The following is a 19,382-nucleotide window of genomic DNA, read 5'->3' on the forward strand; positions in this document are numbered from 1 at the left end:
CTCGATAGCAGCAGCCAGTGATTCTACTATAACACTGCCAATCGATCGTAATGAAGGGTAACTTGAAACGTAGGTAAACTTTACTGGAGAATAGTAAGAGACTGTAGACAGGGCTATGCTGTTCTCCGCACGCGGAGCGTTAATCAAAGAGACATAGATACAAGAATCAGCGATAACGGACTTGGCGCAAAATCAATAATAGGACAGGTATAAGTCTAATCGTAGAACCTCCGGTTCTGGTTCTTTCCGAATAGTGTTTCCCTCACGGCGGGAAGAGCATCGATCTCGAGCAACCGCAGGCGCTCCTCGAAAGTGTTGTTGAGCTCGATCGTACCCTGACCGCCGATAATGACCACACCTCCAGCACTGCAGATCATGCGTTAGGTATAGTACGACCGAAAGTGGAAACAAAGAACAAGACTTACGATCCCTCCGGCAGAGGCTCAGCCTCATCTACCTCCACAGTAACATCCTTGCCAACCTTCTCCTTGAACACCTTCTGCGCTTCCTCAATCGCCTTCTTAGCTGCGTCAGTGTCCTTCGCCCTCACACGAATGGCCACCTTCTCCTCATTAAGAGCGTACAAGCCCTCGAGAATCAGTCCCTGCAGAACAGTTTCATACTTCTTAGCATCCTTAGATGCGATGCTGGAAATCTTATCACGAGCCTGCTGGAACAGCTCATCAAGAAGCTCCTGACGAGAAGAAAGAACACGGAGACGAGTACGGTTTGAAAGGGTGGAGCGGGTGATCTGTTGGGACATGGCAGCCTGCTTGAATTTCTTCTCGTACAGTGTGTCGATGGCAGCGGTTTCCTGACGGACGAGCTTTGACTTCTCAATCGCAAACTCTTCATCGGCTTTCAGTTCGATCTCACGGGCCTTCTCCAGCGCTTCCTGCCGGATGAAGGCCGTCATCTTGCGGAGCTCACCCGCGACCTGTTCGTAGACGATATAAGCTCGGGGGATAACACGCATCTCATGCTTCGGAGGTAGCGTACCTGATCGTCGGAAAGGGCATGGCTTTGCGACATCTTGGCTAGCAATATCGAATGATATCAGAATCTCGGTATTAGAGGGAGTCGAAGGACGTGGGGACCAGGTAGCGCAAGTCAAGCTTCCCGATGCGGAGGTGCTTTCTGGGGGTTTCGGGACAATGACCTAGTCAGCATTGGATTCCAGGACGATGGGGCACAGAAATTACCAGGGATCGAGAGAAAGATAAAAATAGAGTGGGAGGAATGCCTACCGGTGCAAATAGTTGGCGGGGCCAGGGAGGGGAGAGCTCTAAACAAGCAGCAGGTGAATGGGGGGAGGTTGTACGCAGCGGATCTGGTGACGATCGGGTCAGTTGGCCATAGCGAGTTTGGCGCCTCAGGAACTACCTGACGGCTTCCCGCCCGCACCCCATGAGATCACTCCGGTCATTCGACTTGTCTCAACTACATCGCCCTGAGCCTCCCATTTATTCCCCGGCCAACTCTGTCACTTCCTTGCTGCTTTCCTTTCTAGAATATGGCGACTGTACTTCGAATCTTGCCGAAACCCTTTTAATGTGTTGCGGAGTCTGGTCTACCGTCCCCCACTTAACGACCAATGCATGAAGATACTCGTGATGGGTAATTTAGGTGACCTGTCCCCACAGGGGAGTGTCGCGGTCTGTTTTCCACGCGAACGATATATCTCGGCGTATAGTTTACTCAATGTACTGACTAGAACTGCGGTAATAGGTTGGAGTTGTTGTTGGACTGGTTTCGACCAGTCTCCAGGCCATTGGATTGACACTCCAGCGCAAATCGCATATCCTCGAGGACGAGAAACACCCCTACGATCTCCGCCGGCCACCATACAAGCGTCGAAGATGGCAGGTATGCTGAGACTTGCAAAACGACGAGGGTAGTACTGATTTTCTGCAGCTGGGCATGCTAATGTTTGTCATTTCGAACATCGTTGGGAGTACTATACAAATCACCACACTTCCGCTTCCGGTATTATCGACTCTCCAAGCTGTCAGTGTCTCCCCATACTCGGATCCCCAGAGCCTTGCTAACAAGGCTATGAACAGTCCGGGCTCGTCTTTAATACGGTATTTGCAACCTTGATTCTGGGGGAAGCGTTCACCAGATACTCCCTCATAGGTACCATCCTGGTCTGTATCGGCGCTCTTCTCATAGCGACCTTCGGGGCGATTGGGGAGCCTGCACACACCCTCGATCAACTCCTAGAACTCCTCCAGCGTTGGAATTTCATTCTTTGGATGGCTGGGACTGCTGTACTGGTGCTGGTCATCTTACTCGGTTCACGACTTTTGAAGTACTTCGCGTCTCCATTGCGTTCAAAACACTCGAGTTCCCGCCATTCTTATGTGCCGCATCTACAACTGACCCCAGGCCGCTCTCGGCTAATACGCGGGTTATGCTGTGGACTAGTAAGCGGGATTCTATCAGCGCACGCTTTACTTTTGGCAAAATCAGCAGTTGAACTGCTTGTGCGGACGGTCGTGGATCGTGTGAATCAGTTCAACAGATGGCAGTCATGGGTAATTTTGATTGCAATGATCACCCTTTCTCTCACACAACTCTTCTACCTACACCGAGGCCTGAAGCTGTGCAGCACGAGCGTCCTCTATCCGTTTGTCTTTTGCATTTATAACATCATTGCCATTCTAGACGGTCTTATATATTTTCGTCAGATGTCTCAGTTGACTGGACTTCATGCTGGACTTATCGCATTGGGTACTCTTGTGTTGCTAAGCGGAGTGATGTGTCTCTCATGGAGGCTAGAGGTCATCGATAGTCATGCCGCTGTGACAGTTGTCGGCCCATCTCAGACCGCACTGGGTCCCGGAATGGCTGTTGTTGAGGAACACCCTCGCTCGTCCCTTGAACTGGGACTGGAAGACGAAGAAGACCAGACCGGGGAGCGCGAACCTCTTTTATGGAAAGCCTCTCACCGTAGAGCTTCCCACCGACGAACCCCCAGCTTACCTCTACTCACCCCTCAAGGGAGTTCCGCGGACATGGATCCCGCATCCATCTGGGCGGAGCTCGACGAGTCGGATTTTGATTACGCTGACCCGGACTCCCGAACACCATTACTCAAACGTCTGTCTGCCGACCCGTTTAAAAGCCAACCAAGAGGAAAAACCAAGTCCATCACCCTGAAAGACGCCTCCCTACGCGGACAACGCCACTCATCAACTAGCCCCCTCAGCCATCAGACCTGGAATCCCCGCAAAGTCCGACCATCCGTCTTCCAACCTGGACACCAACGAAGAACCTCAGCACCATCCCCCGACAACCGTCGACCCCCACAAAAACGGCGCACCTATGCCGGCGGCCCTTCTTTCTTCGACATCTCTGGTCTCGGATACGGAACCCAGGACAACCGCTCCGAAGCTCCATCCTCCCGTGAACCACCACCACCCACCGACACAGACGCAACGCCCCTCGCAGGCACGAGCAGTGGCGCTCTTGGAACCGCATGGCGAACCGGTCTACGGTACCTCTCTCGCTTAACCGGTGGCCAACGGGGAAGCGACCAAAGAACTCATAATGATCCCGAACACAACCCGGACAATCATACTGATAGATAATTTCCTTGCATTCTGTTAACCAGTGGACCAAGAGCCAAAGACTGACCTTCCCATATCCCATTGTATATTACATCACAATACCTTATTCCTGCTTATAAACCATAGTCAAACACAGCGTGGATTGCCCATCCATCCTATCTCCATGCTTGCTCGGTTTTGATCTACTCTATCGGGACTAGTCAAGGCTGGCATGTTGAGTGACCTTTGGATTTGGGGAGGGTTACTGGCTACCCGTGTGTGACGGACTTGGTTTTTTCCTTTAACTTTATTTATCTTTTTATATCATAGCGCGGATGATGATACCTTGGATTAGTTAGATTGGCGGTAGACTTCCTGACTGGGTTTTCATTTTGAGTATTCGTTCTTACAAACTACCTATGGAATGGACTACAAGTTCCAGACTGAGATTGGAAGATTTGACCAAAATCCAGTGGAAATAAATAATATTATGCGTAGGGAGTACTGTATCCCTTGTTTGTTTCGTTAAAAAATGAGACAAAAGAAGAGCTCCAATTTTCTCCGTACCATACATGAGACATACTTCCTACCCGGTGAAGGGGAACCCATTCCAATATCGCATCAGTTACTCAATCAAATCAAAGCAAGGAAATTCATGTCCGATTCCTACATGCATGTCCTGAGGTACTGCTCCCTGAGCAATCGAATTTCACTGGTCGGGTAAACCAGCGTTGACCGGGACTTATGCAAGGAACACACACGACGCAAAGGGGGGAAATAGACAGATAAAGATAAGTCGGGAATTAGTCAAAGCAGGTTGAAACACAAATTATGGATAAAAAACATTGTAAGGAAAACCACTTCGCCAGGAGTAAAGAGAAGAGATGAAAAGCACCAGTAACACCGCCACTTCCACTTGTCGTCTAGCAGATAATTAGATGAACGTGAAGAAAACAATTAATAGCTTCGGAACCCAGAACCAAGCGCTTGCATCCTTCGTGTTTCATCGTCAGTTGAACTTTTTTTTCCGAATTTTTTTTTGTCTTTTCATTTTTAAGCCTTAGTTTTGTATGACCTCGGAATAAAGAGAATCGGAATCTTGCCAGCACAAGAACGGTGCCGCAGACTCCTCAACGTTGAATCAACGGCTCATGATATACACAGGTTACAAGTTAAGGCACCTTTGGTGTTCATGTTATGTTGCTGGTATACGACGGAAACCGCATTTAGAGCGTCAATTGCGGGGCAAGAGAATTCAGATTTCGCTGGGTATCAAAGGAAGGCCGATGGTGCGGAGGTGCACATGTTGAAGTTAACGAAGACGCGAAACAACAAACATCTGGATTCCGCGGCTTCTGAAGACATATTACGCAGAAGCAAGGACCACCGTTTATGCAGTGGGTTGATGCTGGGGCGGCATCCGGTTGCCCACAGGCATTCCGGGGTACTGCCCACCAGCTTGCTGTTGCTGCTGAAGATTTTGGTAGTAGGCCATCTGCTGCTGCTGTTCGTTGGTCATGTAGCCTGGGTGCATGCCCGCAGGGCGAGGAATGTTCTGCTGCTGGGCATTGACATTGTTGTGGGCGGCGGCGACATCCTCTGGCGCCTCTGTTGGCACATCACCGGCCTCGACACCGTTCTCATTGGTGGTGGGATCGGGGGCATTGAGACAGGCCTATCATGAGAGAAGGTGTCAGTTCCGGCACATCGTTTACGTCACCGGGGGGGGGGGGAATTCAGTCCACTACTCACCTGGATGAGGTTCTTGCCCTCGGCCTTCGTCACCAATGGTTGAAGCTTGGGGGTGGTGAAAGTATAGACGAGACCAGTCTCAGACACGACCAGCAATAGCACTTGGGTGCCCGTGAGGACCGACAGCTCGTATGCCTGTTTTGCGACCGCAATGAAATCGTCAGCGATTTGGGGAGGTCAATGCACGCGACAATTGAATTATACGCGAATCAAAGAGGTGGATTGAGCCCAAACAAAAGGGAATGACCGGGCGAGAACTCGAGGAAACAAAGAAACAATGAGGGTATGGAGACGCGACAAGCACGTACCTTCTTCATGATACCCGCCTTCCGCTTGGAGAAAGTGATGTGGCGACGCGACTTATCCTGGATGAACTTGATTTCAATCTTTCTGCGCTCGCGACCGGGCTTATCATCATCGTCATCGTCGTCGTCGGCGCTCATGCGAGAACGCTTGGTGCCGCGGTTGTCAGCGGCGCCGTTACCGGCGGCCTGCTGCAGGTCATCCTGGGTAGGAGAAGGGTTCTCCTCACCGACGGCAGTGATGTCGGCCATGGCTGGAACAAGGGTAGAACGACGGGGGAAGGGAGAAAAGAAAAAGATAGAGTAATGTGAAGAAGCAGGTAATGGGGATTATCTGGGGGAAGTGAAGACAGATGCCCAAAGAGGAATGATGCTTTTGAGGGGGAGGAAGAATGACCAAATCGAGTAACGCGTTTGCTTCGCAGGGTTTGGGTTCAGGACAAGAAGAGGAAAGAGAAACGGGGAGGAGGAGTTCGAAGAAGGCAAAGTGCCGGTTGGGACAGGCAGGCGGTCTGTCACGTGTGCCGGACGGCCCATTCCCTCCTTACCGTATCACCGGTACGGGTAATCCTCCTGCACCGTTAATGAATTCCATAAATTCCGCGACGACATGGAACCCAGTAGGGGGTAAAGCTGCTAAATTTTCAATGAATGAGACCTCTCTAAATGAGCCTAAGCTTGACCACAAGGACCCCCAAGCACATCCATTTTTCCCTTCAAAGCCCGTCACTTCCAACTTTCATTCTCCTCCAAGCCTCCTGAGGAACAGCTGAAGACACCGGCGGTAAATGACCGTAACAAAGTACTAAGTTTGTCCAGACCCAACGGTGGAGCACACGCCAATCTTGGCAGTCTCTATAATTGGCTCAGCCGCCGGGAGGCATCGAGGATTCGATCCGGAAGCCAACTCACATTCCCCACTATCGCGTAATGATACCTTGATACCACTGACCATGTACCATCGTGTACTCCACTTGGTGAATAGTTTTATCTGGTTAAGCCTGTCCAAGTGCCTATCCTGAAGATCCTGATTACTTCTAAATTCTCATTGTTGTGACGATGATTGACCAAATGACCAAGAAAGGGAAGCCAAAAAAAGACCTCTGGTCGTCACATGATTTGTGGGGGGGTCAGCCAAAGTGACCGGAACAAATTTACCTGCAGGAAAACCAAGGCTGGACTCAGCAGGACCAAATTTTGGTACTGCCACTACTAAACATACGTACTTCACTTCCCTACCCACGATGAGTCAGCCCTCCAGCACATTCCATGCCTTCTCGAGTCCATCCGGTCAACCAAGGTTCCCCCCCACCACCAAACTCCTGATCGAACTCAAGGGCAGAACCTGATCAATCCGTAGAAACGATATACCTATCATATCATATCCGTGCGCCAGGGCATGTAGCACAACAGAGATCAATATCTGATCATGAGAACGATGCAGTGTAAAGCAAGGGCAACGCTCCCCCTGTACCGTACACACCTCATTGTGATCTGACCCCAGGCGTTCATGGTTCATGACTAGTTTCCTTTATAAATAGCATAGCATCAGGATTGATCGAGATAAAACCCAGAGCGAGTTACTCTCGCATGACCAGTCACCCCCCCCATGATCACTATTACTGCTAGTTCTCCAATAATTCCAGCCATATCAGTATCTTCCGGCCAATAATGGCCCACCGTCGTTTACCCCCTTCATGCAGTCTAAAGTTACACGTCAATCCCACGAGGGGTCTATTCCTCGTGGAGCATGAGTCCCCTTTTAACTTCGAACTCGACTGTCGAAATTGGTTAGTTCCCTACTAAACAGGAGATGCTCGGTCCATTTGGGTAATCTGTCACTAGACAAACTTCATATCTAGATGATCTATGATCGTGAGATGATACCGCGTAGAGGTCCTTGCTACGAGGGTCGTCTCTGTGTATCCCTCTCCTTCCCTACCTCATCTCTTTCGAATGTTTGTCTATTCCCTTAACTTCGGCTTACTTTCCTCGTATCATTGTTTGTCTTACAGAGTGTGATTGATAACCATGACACCGTAAGCACAAGCCACCCAAACAAAGGTGTCAGCCACTTTCCACAAGACAAGCACGTACCCTAGAAGTATATCAAACAAAACACAACTATCATACACCCCAAACCCTCCCAAAGAAATCTTCAGCCAAATCAGAACATCCATCTAAACCCACATCACCAGATAGTATCTACCACCTCGCCAACAATGTAGTCGAAACAAGCCTCGTCAGGCCAACCACAAGCCCAACATACGGATAGAGTTGGTTCCCCTCTATGACCGCCACATGAGATCATACGATGGTATCAATACTACGGGGTGAAACGATACGGTGGTTTCAGCTGAGGCTTAGTGAGCCCCATGGGTATACTTAGGATCAAAGTGGTGCTTTTCGCGGGTTGGTTGGTTGGTGAGGTAGGTGGTGGTGGTGGCTGGCTGGTGGGTTACTTTCTTCCTTAGGTATCTTTTCTCGAATTCACCTGTGCTTTTTGATGGCCAGCTAGGCTATATGTAGTAGGAGGTGGTAGTATCTTGGGATCTGGTGTGATGCGGCGTGGGGAACTAAAGGAGAGAAGAATGTTATGGGTATGGTTTCTGGGGGAAGGTATGTACAGTATGCACTTATGGCTTTCGGGAGGGTGTTGGATTGTTAAGATGATTGGGAGAGAGATGAGATGAGATGAGATAGGTTTCTTTATGTATTACTTAGTAGGTACTTTTGCGGTCTCGCCGGACTTGGTGATACGTGGGTTGCATTCTGGCTGGTTGATAAGATGTGTTTTGGAGTTAGGCATACTTGTCACTAAGATAGCTTGTATTATGGAAGATCTACAGAGTGTGGTGCTCTGCAGGTCATACTGTTTTAGGAAGATGCGTATGCATAGGGTGCCGACATACATCCGTTATCCGAAATGAGCCGGCCAGAGTCAGGTCGTACAGTCGGCGTCAAAGAGATTAATTAGAGCGGGAAGGTCCCCTTTTTTGTTGCTATTTTCTTTGTTTGTTGGGAAATTATGTACGCCCGTAAATTGGTTAGGAAGTATTGCAGAAGTTTTGTGCAATGGTGATGTTGTGCTTCTTGGTGGGTGTGATTGGTCCGTGGGGTGGATCGTTGGATGATGGTTCCCGGATTGGGGTATTTAATGTGAAACGCTTACTTGAAACGGACCGCGCGTCGTTGATCCTACGGGAATATAGATGGTAGATGCTGGTGATTAGTGAGAAGCTTAATGAGAATTGGGTAGTAATTTCTATCTAGAACTTGACTCATGATATTCCTGCATAATCACAGATGCGCTAATCTCCAAGAGCAAGGGGCCGGAAACGGCCCGGAAATTCTATTTTTACAAAATGCATGGAAAAAGCCTCCTGATAAAGGGAGAGGGAAAAAAAGGAAAAAAGAAAAATGATGGGAAGAGATGTTGACTCGTGAACTTCCTCTGGAAGAGGAGTATAGCCAGGTAAGCAAGGGACAACAAGATAAGCTCTTCGCTGAAAAACCACCAGTTCCGATCTTTGACTGCGCCGATACAACGCCAGGCAAATGAACAATCAAAAATAGGGATGTCGAAGGAATCAGTTGACGAAAGAGGTACATCTAGGACCACCCTTCAGTTTAAAACCTTTTTTTGTTTCCTTATCTCGTAAATGGGTAGTGCTCTTCCGTTCTTGGTGGTATGACAGCAATTAGAACCTGAAATGAATAAAGAGAGCGAACATAACAAAGATGAAAATAATGTGCAAGAACGGAAAGACTCCACAGATCTAAGGTCCAGCCTCAGTATCGGTTGTGTGGTTTCTCATTCGATCCGTAGACCAAAAGATCAGTGATGTTTCCTGACATTGTAGTCCTTGATACCGGCACCGCCACCACCCTTGGGTCCAAGCCAAACGATCTCGATGACACTATGGCCTTCATCCTCTTCACGCACGTACCACTGGTGTACATTGTCACCCACAACGTAAGCTTCCCTCAAGAGCCAACGGTCCTTGAGGACACCATCGTGTTCCTTAGGACGAAGAGGTCCCAGACGCTCTTCGTAACCACGAGGATCCTCTTCCCAAGTCTTCTCCGTGTGGTCGAAGTCAATGGCATCATCAGGAGTGTTTTCGCCATAGGTGTACTTGACGAGAGAATATCCGTTGGTGAAGACCCAGAATGTACGGGTGCTCTTGCCGGTGGAGTTATTGACAATCTCTTCCTGGTCAAACACCCAGCGACGGAGCACTGACCGGCGACCGGCGGCCGCTGCCACGGTCGTCATCTTGACAACGTCCTTAGTGTACCAACTGTTCCAGTGGTGGAGGGACTCAATCTTCCGGCCCGACTCGTACACGCCGTCAACCTCACCCTTCATGTCCATCTGGTAAAGAGAGGGCCAAAGGGTAAGGGGAGTATCTCCGTATCTCTGGATGCACTGTCCGAGCTTCTGGTCTCCAGGCTGCTCACCCCAGGACTGACATTCGTCGTAATATTCTTCGAGAACGTCAAGGAGAGGCTTAGACACGAAAACACCAGCACCGCCAAAGGCAATGTGACCAAAGGTGTCAACCTGCCAGTGGGCTTCCGACAGGGAGCCGATATAGTGCTTCTTGGTCACATCGAAAAGCTTCAGCTCCTCGGCGACAGTGGGAAGGGACAACCAGAAAGTGTCATCGTCAATGAAGCTAACCCATTGGGTCTGGGGGCGCTTGGTACGGATGTGATTGGCGAACGCCTCAACCAGGCCGAAATAACGAGCAGTGAAATCGAGAGGGGACTGAATGAGTGTCAAGTCCAAGCCACGGTTACGGAAGTAGGTCTCTTGCTTGGGGATGTCGTCGTCGGATTCCGGTACCAACACGATGATACCGGCCTTGGTGTTTCCGTAGGAGTAGAGGAGGGAAGGAAGCAAGCGGTCCAAACGGTCAGCAGTCGTGGCCAAACCAAACAGAAGCTTGTCCGTCTCATCAACGTCATGGTCGGCGGCTACATTAACATCGATGATGGGAGGGCAGGAAATATCCTCGTCCTCGTTGTCCGGGGAGACAACCATACCGCGCTCCATGACGGTCATGGGCGGGAGCACAGGGATATCAATTTCCTCCAGCGAGCTGAATTCAGTCTTAGGGCTCACGTGGTGAGGACGGAAGTACGCGCGGGTATAGTTCTTGCGAGGCAGCCACTCAGTGAAAGGCAGGGGAGGCATAACACTAGGGTCCGCATCGCACATTTTCGCCGTCGGGGCTGATGATGGCTGTAGCTGAATCTGAGGAGTACCAGCTGACGTAGTCACCCGGTCGACGGGATGCTTGAATCGAAGGAACGCTGCACGATCATAACGCTCAATGCACCAAAAGAAGAAGCCTATTGAAAATAGGGCGATGAGAGGGAAGACGGTCCTAGTGCGGAAAATCGGCATCTTGGGCGAATTATTAAAGGAGTTGTTCTTAAGCATGAAAACGATTGTAGAAACTGGTCGACAGCAAGAATATTATATCACTGGTTGTATCAAAGGGACATCGACAGAATAAAGTCGTCTATTGGGTCCGCTATCGCACAAATGTCACCAGAGAAATCAGCCGAGATTCGACGAACTGAGGATGGAAAGAGCGTAGATGGCGAATAGAAATTTTATATAAAAAAATTTCCACGGCCTAGAATAACTGGCAACGAAAGTCTGGCAGCGTCGAGACCTGCGACACGGTCACAAAAAAGGAGGTGGTTCGGGTTGAAAGGCCCGGTGAAATTATTCGGTCGCCCCGTCGTGATGGGGAAACAGCAGCCGAAGGGAAGTATAGAGGCCGACAGCAAGAAAAACAGCACAACTGGACGACGAGTCCAGGGCTTAAAAGATCAATCGGAATTGGAGGAGGAAAGAGGACTTGAGGGCGATGTCGAGCCTTTGAGGGGTGAGGAGGAGAAAAGAAGAAGAGAAGAGAGGAGGGAGGGGGAGGAAGTATGAAGAGAATGGATGAGGAAAGGATGAAGACAGGAGACAGAAAGTGTTCCTAAGTGGGAATGCCGAATAATGGACCACGGGTTGAAATGGGGCCTAAGCTCCTCCACTGGGTAATTTAATCTGCAAAATATTAAGCTCAACTCCGCTGTAATTTTCCACTGCACTTCAAAGAGGTTTCAGATGTATCGATGGTCGAGAAACCGACCTTAATCTCGAGGTAGGGTTTTCGAGGGTGTCGAGAAGAGGAGGAAAGAAATTGTTCAGCAGAGAGATAGAAATAAAGCCAGAGGTCAATAATGAGGAATTCCAAGTTATAAGATGCTGATTATGCTTCCTTCGCCTTGTTGACGCCTCCCGCATTTTCTCTAATTTTAGTCCGCCTTTTTTTTTAAAAAAAAAAAAAAATTCGTAATTCCTGGAAACCCTGTTAGTCCTTCCTTCCTCAGTATTGGTACATACTCTGAGAAGTAGTGGACTGTTTTGGTGTAGATCCCTGACAGAAGGGAAGAATGCCGCCCAGATGGATGGATCTCCTCTCTCCACCACAGCGGTTGGTTGGTAATTTTCAATTTCCGATTTCAAACAAAAACCCTTCCGATCCTCCAAACCAATCGACTATCGGAGCCCTCTCAAGGTCTACGATTGAATAATTACTTGAGGATATCACAATTACGATGGCCAGTGCTCAATGGAATTATGTCCTACAACATAAATATTCTATACGTTCAGGAGTTGAGTTAAGTGTATATCTTCAATTCATCATCTCCGACATTACTGTAAGGGTACTACAGTACAGAGGACATACATCTGCATATACGGCGCACCAAGTCTCTCCAAAAGCTATCTGATGAACGAAGAATAAAACCATAGAGTGTAACTCAGGCTTGACGGTGAATCTATGGTGAATCCGGTCAAATTGAATCGTGTATTATCCCACCCATAAAGATCCTTCCCGAGAGAGTTGCGTACGCGTTTTATAGTCACATTGTCCATTGGGAAGTGTTTTCTCTGTTCTTCGCATCTCCTGCTCAGGGTCCTAACGGCCGATCAACGTTTCGTTCATCAACTTCAAACAGGACATCGAGTGTTACAGATTTCCGTAACCGCTCGTTTTTCCAATTACACATAATCTCTTCTATTCTCGACGAAGTGGGACTCGCCGGACCCAGTCGATGGACGGACAAATCCACCATTGTGCTCCATTAGGAATGGTCCATGGCGAGAAAGGTTCTAGGAATGTTCCAGTACCTTAGTATGTTTGTAGCCACTGTGTTTGTTCTTTATCTTTTCCTCTTGATTCATTACTACCATCTTTTGTGAAAAGCCTTGGGGTTATTGTGTGGGTTGCCTTGCGGATTGTAAAATACGGCGAAATGTCTTGATGAAAATTTCTCAAGGCTTGCTAATCGATTACTCTGCATCTATGTGTCGGCAGTACGTACTCAACACCAGATATCTTGGTACGATTACCCAGGCGAACAGTACTTGAAGAAAATAAAAGAGGCGTCGATCTGAGTGGTTTCCCGCCCGTCCAGCCACTCAGGGGCGACCATTTAGGGGGCGCTGCCTCTCGGAGCCCCACGGGCCGCGTGTCCCTCCCACCACATGTTGTTTTCCCCTATTACTGAGTCGTCAAAGGCATTCAGGTCGTATCTGAAGCTGTCTTGTCCTTATATCATTATTAATATCGTGTGATTTCATGAGGTCTGTAACATAATACTACGGAGTACTCTGAACATAGTTAGTAGTCCGTGCTTGGCACGGTTGCGGTCGACGTAAACTACTCTGGATAACTTTGTGTAGGCGGTGTCCGCATGCCGTGTTTTGTCATACTGTTCAGAATTTAGGAGACTTTGGTCCCTGAATGCACCGCCTTCTCTGTTACTATTTTTTGCAGAATAGAACCAACGGTTACAGACAAAAGGAAGAAGAAGAAGAAGAAGAAGAAGAAGCACTGCACAAGCAATCGTCAGCAGCTTGACAAGGACACATACATGCAAACCTGCTGAGAATAATATCCGCTGTGGCAATTTGTGGCCTCGACTGGTCGCCTAATTCGATGTAAGCTGAGGTCGCTTGGTGCTGGGTACCTGAAAGTTACCTGGTGGTTCTGGTGGATCAAGATCAACACTTCCAATCGCACTACTCCTCCTAAACTTTCGACAGCGCGATCCAATCATATGTATTGAATGAAGGGCATAAGTAACGGACGCGTGTACCAAAGTTGTCGACGCACGTCTGATATTTATGGAAACTTGTCCACTCTTGTTACGAAGTATTGCCACCTATGGGGGCACAGTACCTGGTGCCCTCGGTTTTGCAAATCTTCTTTCTGTTTTTCACTCGAAGATACCCGTCTTTCTTAGCTAGACGATGGGGACCCAAGGTATCTAGACGAGGAAATCGTCTCTGGTATGACGATCGGCATTGACTCCCCCTCCAAGTGGCCACTACTATTGCCGAGCAATTAAGCTTGAACGCCGGCCTTGGCACCTGTCACACTATCCTTAGGTCTTTAGCAATAGGAAAAATTTCTCCGGGTTTAAGGGCCGTACGGGGGTAGGTACTTTCCGGAGTACAATTCTACCCTTGTAAGACAGCAAACCCTTTGTTACATCCATTAGTGATATGTCCACATGCCATGCATGCCGTCCCAGAAATATAGTGGACTGGCATGACACCAGTTACGTCAGTGAGCCTATGCTCAATGCTTGAACGTAAAAGATTGTACTGTGTAAATCCCAGCCCCCTGATCAACATCCTCCGTCGGTGGACGCCGCCTTCCTTGTTTCCTTCGCCCCCATTGACCGTTCCGCTGGATACGTTACGGAGACGACCCATTTTTTCTTGTCCACGACAAGCCCACTATAAAAAAGGGTCCTTTTCCGCGATGGGATATGATAGACGTCTGCTCTCACCTATGGGGTACAAAGTTCAAGGGCACCAGCTATCAAGGGTCCTCGATCCGCTTCAACCACGTAAACCTGACCTTTCCTGTTCATGCCGAACCTCTGTTCGACGGAGTTTGTCCCGGACTTCCGTCAGTATATCATTTCTTCAACAAGAACGGTCCCAAACCCAAGTCTCAGCCTTGAACTTTAGATCTATCAAGCCCGGAGCCTCCGTGGCAACTTGGGATACCAACTCACGTCAACCTCCGCGGAGTATAGCTTCCATAACCTCCTTATCATCGCAGCGATCCCACTCTCAAAGTACTCCGTACAACTACGTACCCACTAGTAGTATGTACGAAGCTTTTAACCACAGAACTCAATCCAAACAATGCGTAGAGCTTGACCATATAGATTCACCGTAGACGCGTTAGCGTGGGTGCGTTAAATGAGGTGATATCCCGCCATCGGAAATGTGGGTTATGATATCTTTCTAGTTCCATTTAGGTCCATTGAATCGCTTGGACCCCTGGGACCAGTTACTGTTCTCTCCTGATCACTGTGGACACAGCCTCGTGGGTTGTTTGATTTACGCGTCACGGGACGATATGTTTGCAGTCATGGCTGTATGCTCAACATCCAGGAATGACATATATAGTATGTTTGTGTACATAAAAAAAATTTCCACATATAGGTAGATCTCCGGATTTTCTAGAACGTTTGTTCATATTTAAGTGAAACCCTTCGACACAACTGATCTACGGTGCTATGGAACAGATAAATGAAAAGCACGGCCCGGTGGATTTGCTCGATAGTCCCGTTGCCAATTTACTTCGTATTTGGCCGTATAGTCATCAAGAACCTGTGGTAGCCCATTGCAATCTAATTGGGCAATAAAGATGTTTGTGCTTGGTAGCACTTGATCGATATCGAGAGTAATTAGCTTACTTTACTTGATTACAACATGGTCCGGGGTTTTTAACAGAAACTCCTTATCATCCCCATATCCCTGCATATCTACTTTTAGACACCTCAAGCATAACATATGCGGAGAATTTTATAGCTTTGACTTCATAATCCTTGCCTGGATTCCATCTATCAAGCCACCGATGTAATCCCGAAAAGGTTATTCGAAATATGTCATTGCTCCTCGCATCATCAGGAATGTCGAAAATAGCACTGGCGATAACGATGTCCCTGTCAAGGTAGGTATCCAGTTACCATGGAAAGAACACACAACATCGTTATACTTAATATAGTCTGTCCTTATTCTACTTACACCGCTTCTATCTCGCTATAAGCACATCAACACATTCAAACACCTATTATATTCCTCCTACCAAGCATAACCCCAGATATACATAGACACCATCCCATGACTCAGGCTCAAAAGCAAACTACCCCATTAGTCCTAGCCCATACATAACTTCACAAATGCCAACCATGCACAAACACGCACGCAACCCACTGACAGTTTCTAAACCAAAAATCCCATTTGCAAAAATTCACCGTCCAGATTGCGAAAAACACCTCTTAGAAACGTCATGTTACATTATCCATGTTTCAGTGAAACCTTTCAATATCGGGGAAGGGACATAGACATCAGAAACTACCTTAAGTAACATACATTAGTAGTATTTGGCACCTGGCGCTTGGCATTGGAGAGGATGCATGACAATTGGATTGACTTTGTGACATTGTGAAGGTGGGGCTGAAACTTCCTCCGCGTTTCAAGTATCTTTGTTTTTGATGTGCGATTACGTGTGTGGAATCGAGATGCGGGGGTGTCTTTGACCCTTTGGGTAAATCAGTGGGTTTTAATAGGTGGTGGGTTTTTTTGGGCGTGTCGTACTGGGGTGGATTGGGTGCTTTCGTAATGTGTCTTGGGTTGTGGTATGAGATGTTGAGTATGGGTGATACGTATGGATTCCTGTCAATCCGGAGATTGTTCACGCGGTCTGGACGTTTTGGGGTATGGCAGGACAAGGCTTCGGGCTGTGATTGATGGTAGTCCTTCTAAGGGTTTGATTGCGTGCTACACTGGAGTAGTATTTGAGTCATGGAGGGTCCAGTACTTTGCAGCAACTTTGAGAACATCAGGACATAGTTCATGACCCTGCGAATATTCCGACAGGAGATAAGCCTAACATATCGATATTGTACAAGAGCTCCGAAGATATGTGGTTGATTAGGTACCAAGTATATTTCATTCCTGTTCGATTATCTAACTATACATCTACGATAAATAATACATCAGTCGTCATCATCGGCATGCTCCCGCTCCTCAAAGTTCATGAACTCTTGCTCATTGGCTTCATCCCCCATGACTGACTTCCACACCTCCTTCACCCGGTCGATCAATGCATCATCGAAACCAAGGTCCAGACTCGGGGGTGGAAAGCATAGGATATTGGATGAGGGGCCTTCAAACTTAGATGAGTGTGCATTGGCACCGTTGCTGCTTAGGCCCAACTGTGTGTAACGCAGAGACCACAAGACCTTTGCATCTGGTTCTGCATTGGTTTGAAGAAGTCTGTGCACAGCACTCTCAATCAATGACTGACCTCCAGCACCAGCATGGCTCACACTACCATAGACGACACCTAGCACATCTCAGTTAGCAACATGGTCGCAGACGGTAATTGTGCATATACAAATAGAAAACAAGCTCAAGATCAGATTGAAAATTTTCATCAATGCAATTACAGGCAATGTAGATAAGTATTTTTTGAAAAAGGTGCATCATATGAGCCATTGAATATTGGGTTGATGTGGAGAAAGGATTGTACTCACATTGGCCTGGCGGACACTCGCCAGTTTCGCTTGAATGCACCAAGAGATAAACTGGCGGGAGATCATCTGACTGATCAAAAGAGCTTCCCGGAAATACCACGACTGCTCCGGCGGGGATTGGCCCGCCTTCTGCCGTGACAGGGAAAAGACTCTCGAGGGCGGATGAGACAACGGTAATGGACCGTGCCACTTTATCACAAGCGGGACGCCCTTGTCCAGGAAGATCCCAGTTGGAACCAACCAAGAACTTGGTTTTGATTGTCTCATCGTTGGACAGATGCAACTGAACACGCATATCGTCACCATTGTCAGACTGATGGAGATTGTAGATTGATTCAACCCCAGCATTCAACACGTATACCCCGCCTCCCACTGCGAGGGCGCGGCAGCCAACCTGAGAGATCTCAGAACCACCGCCCCATTTCGCCAGCAGGCTTCCAAATCCAGGACCAAACACGCCAATGGAGGCAAGATGCCTTTTGATTCGAGGCACTGCATACTCAGCGGACGTCTGGCCAGGAGAAGCCTGTGATAATGAGAGGGACAGCAGAGGCTCATGGAGCTCAGCGGGCACCTGGAACTTGGATGTTAGGTACTCCGGTAGAGACATAGCCAAGTTTTCTTCCTCGGCTTCCGAATCATTATCCGGTGGAGGCTTGCCAATATGGCGAAGAAACCTCATCAAGGTCCTCTTCGACTTGACGCTTATTATGTCATCTGCGAAGACATCTTCGCGACTACCTGGCACTCTATACAAGACCGAAGTACCATCAACACCGCTAGGCCTGTGTATCCACCAGCTCCCTACAGCCTGAAACTCCAGTTGCCGGTATACCTTGGAAGCCACAAGCGTAGGTAGCAGTCGCGACTTGGAATAAATCAGGTGTGGAGACAAGGTGACCGTATAGGACCGTGTTGGCAATTGGGGAGTTCCTTCAGGAAGATATACCGTCGCATCCTCAAATGGGTAATGCTCAGGATCTAGCTTATCGACCATGGTTAGAAGGTTGCATTGTCTTCGTCAAGAAGACTACTCACCCCCATTCACCTTAGAAGCCCACTCCTGGGCTTCTTGGAGGCTGAATGCTGCCTCAGAACCTCCATAATATGAGTTCTGATCAACATGGAGTACCTTCTTGCCCGACCGCGATAGGGCCCTACGAGTAGTTAGTCATCCGTGATCTCCAACGAATTCTTGATAAAGCGAAGTTATACTCACAGTGCCAAGAGGGACTGGGCAAGTCCGGTGCCAGAGATTGTTACATCCCATGGCGTTTCTGCAAGCGGCTCCATGACGGCCTGTGTAGCAGATAAAGCTGGAAAGAAAGGTTAAGTACTGCAGTTACAATGGACAACTCCGACTACCATCACGTCGGGTGACAAGCTGTAGAACCCCTCTTCGCAAGGACCTTCCAGCCCATTGGTGGTGGTGCGTCGACGACCATCCGTGTAAGAAGTGAGGGGATTCTCGGGAGGAGAAAAAAAGAAGAGCAAGGACACACGCAGAAATAATTAGACCCGCTACTGTATCACGTGACAAATGAGCTCCGCTCGTTCAATGACCGAGGATATCATTTATAATCATAAAGGGTATATAACTTGTTATCAACCTGTAAGTTACGTGTTTCATGCCGGTGGCTACATGACTGATCAATACAGGCATGGTCTTCGTGCTAATATCACCCCATATCATTGTTTTAGCCTTGTTTGTATGGAGGTAGTCCGTACTTCCTGGATGTATCTTGAAAGCACCCGAACTTCATTGAGGGTGTTGATCTCGCAGCCTTGATTAAGGATACAATTTGAAATGACGCCACAAGTTGAGTTTGATCTCAGCAATGTTTTTGGCATGCATGTCGCTTGATATAATAGTGTAGCTAGTCTAGCTTCCTGTCTGGACTCTGAGGCCATGCCGGGCACCTGGACACGGCACTATACCCAAATTAGTTAGCCTATTTCGCGAACCACTTAAGGATCGATTCTCCAGCGCACGAAGTTTCTTTCTCTTTACACACCACTCTCAGTGCTTTGCACAGGCATACTGCTATCTAAACCGTGGCAGTACGTCTTTCTAGACATGCCTTCATTGGTCATGTCGTTTATGGGAGTGGTAGATAGGACTCCAATCACTCTGTAT

At 48.3% G+C, this 19,382-nt stretch overlaps 5 protein-coding genes across 5 annotated transcripts; 1 reads left to right on the forward strand and 4 right to left on the reverse strand.

The window, feature by feature from the left end:
• Positions 1-215: 215 nt before the first annotated feature.
• Positions 216-1,032, reverse strand: AO090120000091 (H(+)-transporting V1 sector ATPase subunit E; the record flags this gene model as incomplete). Its single annotated transcript, XM_001823801.3, has 3 exons — positions 216-366; positions 426-937; positions 1,000-1,032. 3 exons carry the CDS (start codon positions 1,030-1,032, stop codon positions 216-218), a joined length of 696 nt encoding a protein of 231 aa, XP_001823853.1.
• Positions 1,033-1,613: 581 nt separating this feature from the next.
• Positions 1,614-3,593, forward strand: AO090120000093 (DUF803 domain protein; the record flags this gene model as incomplete). The annotated part of the gene is made up of 4 exons (XM_001823802.1): positions 1,614-1,655; positions 1,729-1,866; positions 1,915-2,007; positions 2,064-3,593. 4 exons carry the CDS (start codon positions 1,614-1,616, stop codon positions 3,591-3,593), a joined length of 1,803 nt encoding a protein of 600 aa, XP_001823854.1.
• Positions 3,594-4,941: 1,348 nt separating this feature from the next.
• AO090120000095 (uncharacterized protein) lies at positions 4,942-5,857 on the reverse strand (the record flags this gene model as incomplete). The annotated part of the gene is made up of 3 exons (XM_001823803.3): positions 4,942-5,226; positions 5,304-5,438; positions 5,612-5,857. 3 exons carry the CDS (start codon positions 5,855-5,857, stop codon positions 4,942-4,944), a joined length of 666 nt encoding a protein of 221 aa, XP_001823855.1.
• A 3,586-nt stretch (positions 5,858-9,443) lies between these two features.
• gfsA (glycosyltransferase family 31 protein) lies at positions 9,444-11,057 on the reverse strand (the record flags this gene model as incomplete). The annotated part of the gene is made up of 1 exon (XM_001823804.3): positions 9,444-11,057. One exon carries the CDS (start codon positions 11,055-11,057, stop codon positions 9,444-9,446), a length of 1,614 nt encoding a protein of 537 aa, XP_001823856.3.
• A 5,648-nt stretch (positions 11,058-16,705) lies between these two features.
• Positions 16,706-18,538, reverse strand: AO090120000098 (putative Rab geranylgeranyl transferase escort protein; the record flags this gene model as incomplete). Its single annotated transcript, XM_001823805.3, has 4 exons — positions 16,706-17,055; positions 17,246-18,226; positions 18,284-18,402; positions 18,465-18,538. The coding sequence occupies 4 exons, from the start codon at positions 18,536-18,538 to the stop codon at positions 16,706-16,708; spliced, it is 1,524 nt and encodes a 507-aa protein (XP_001823857.1).
• Between the last annotated feature and the right edge of the window lie 844 nt (positions 18,539-19,382).

The sequence above is a fragment of the Aspergillus oryzae genome, chromosome 5, assembly GCF_000184455.2.
Source record: "Aspergillus oryzae RIB40 DNA, chromosome 5".
Classification (NCBI taxonomy): domain Eukaryota; kingdom Fungi; phylum Ascomycota; class Eurotiomycetes; order Eurotiales; family Aspergillaceae; genus Aspergillus; species Aspergillus oryzae.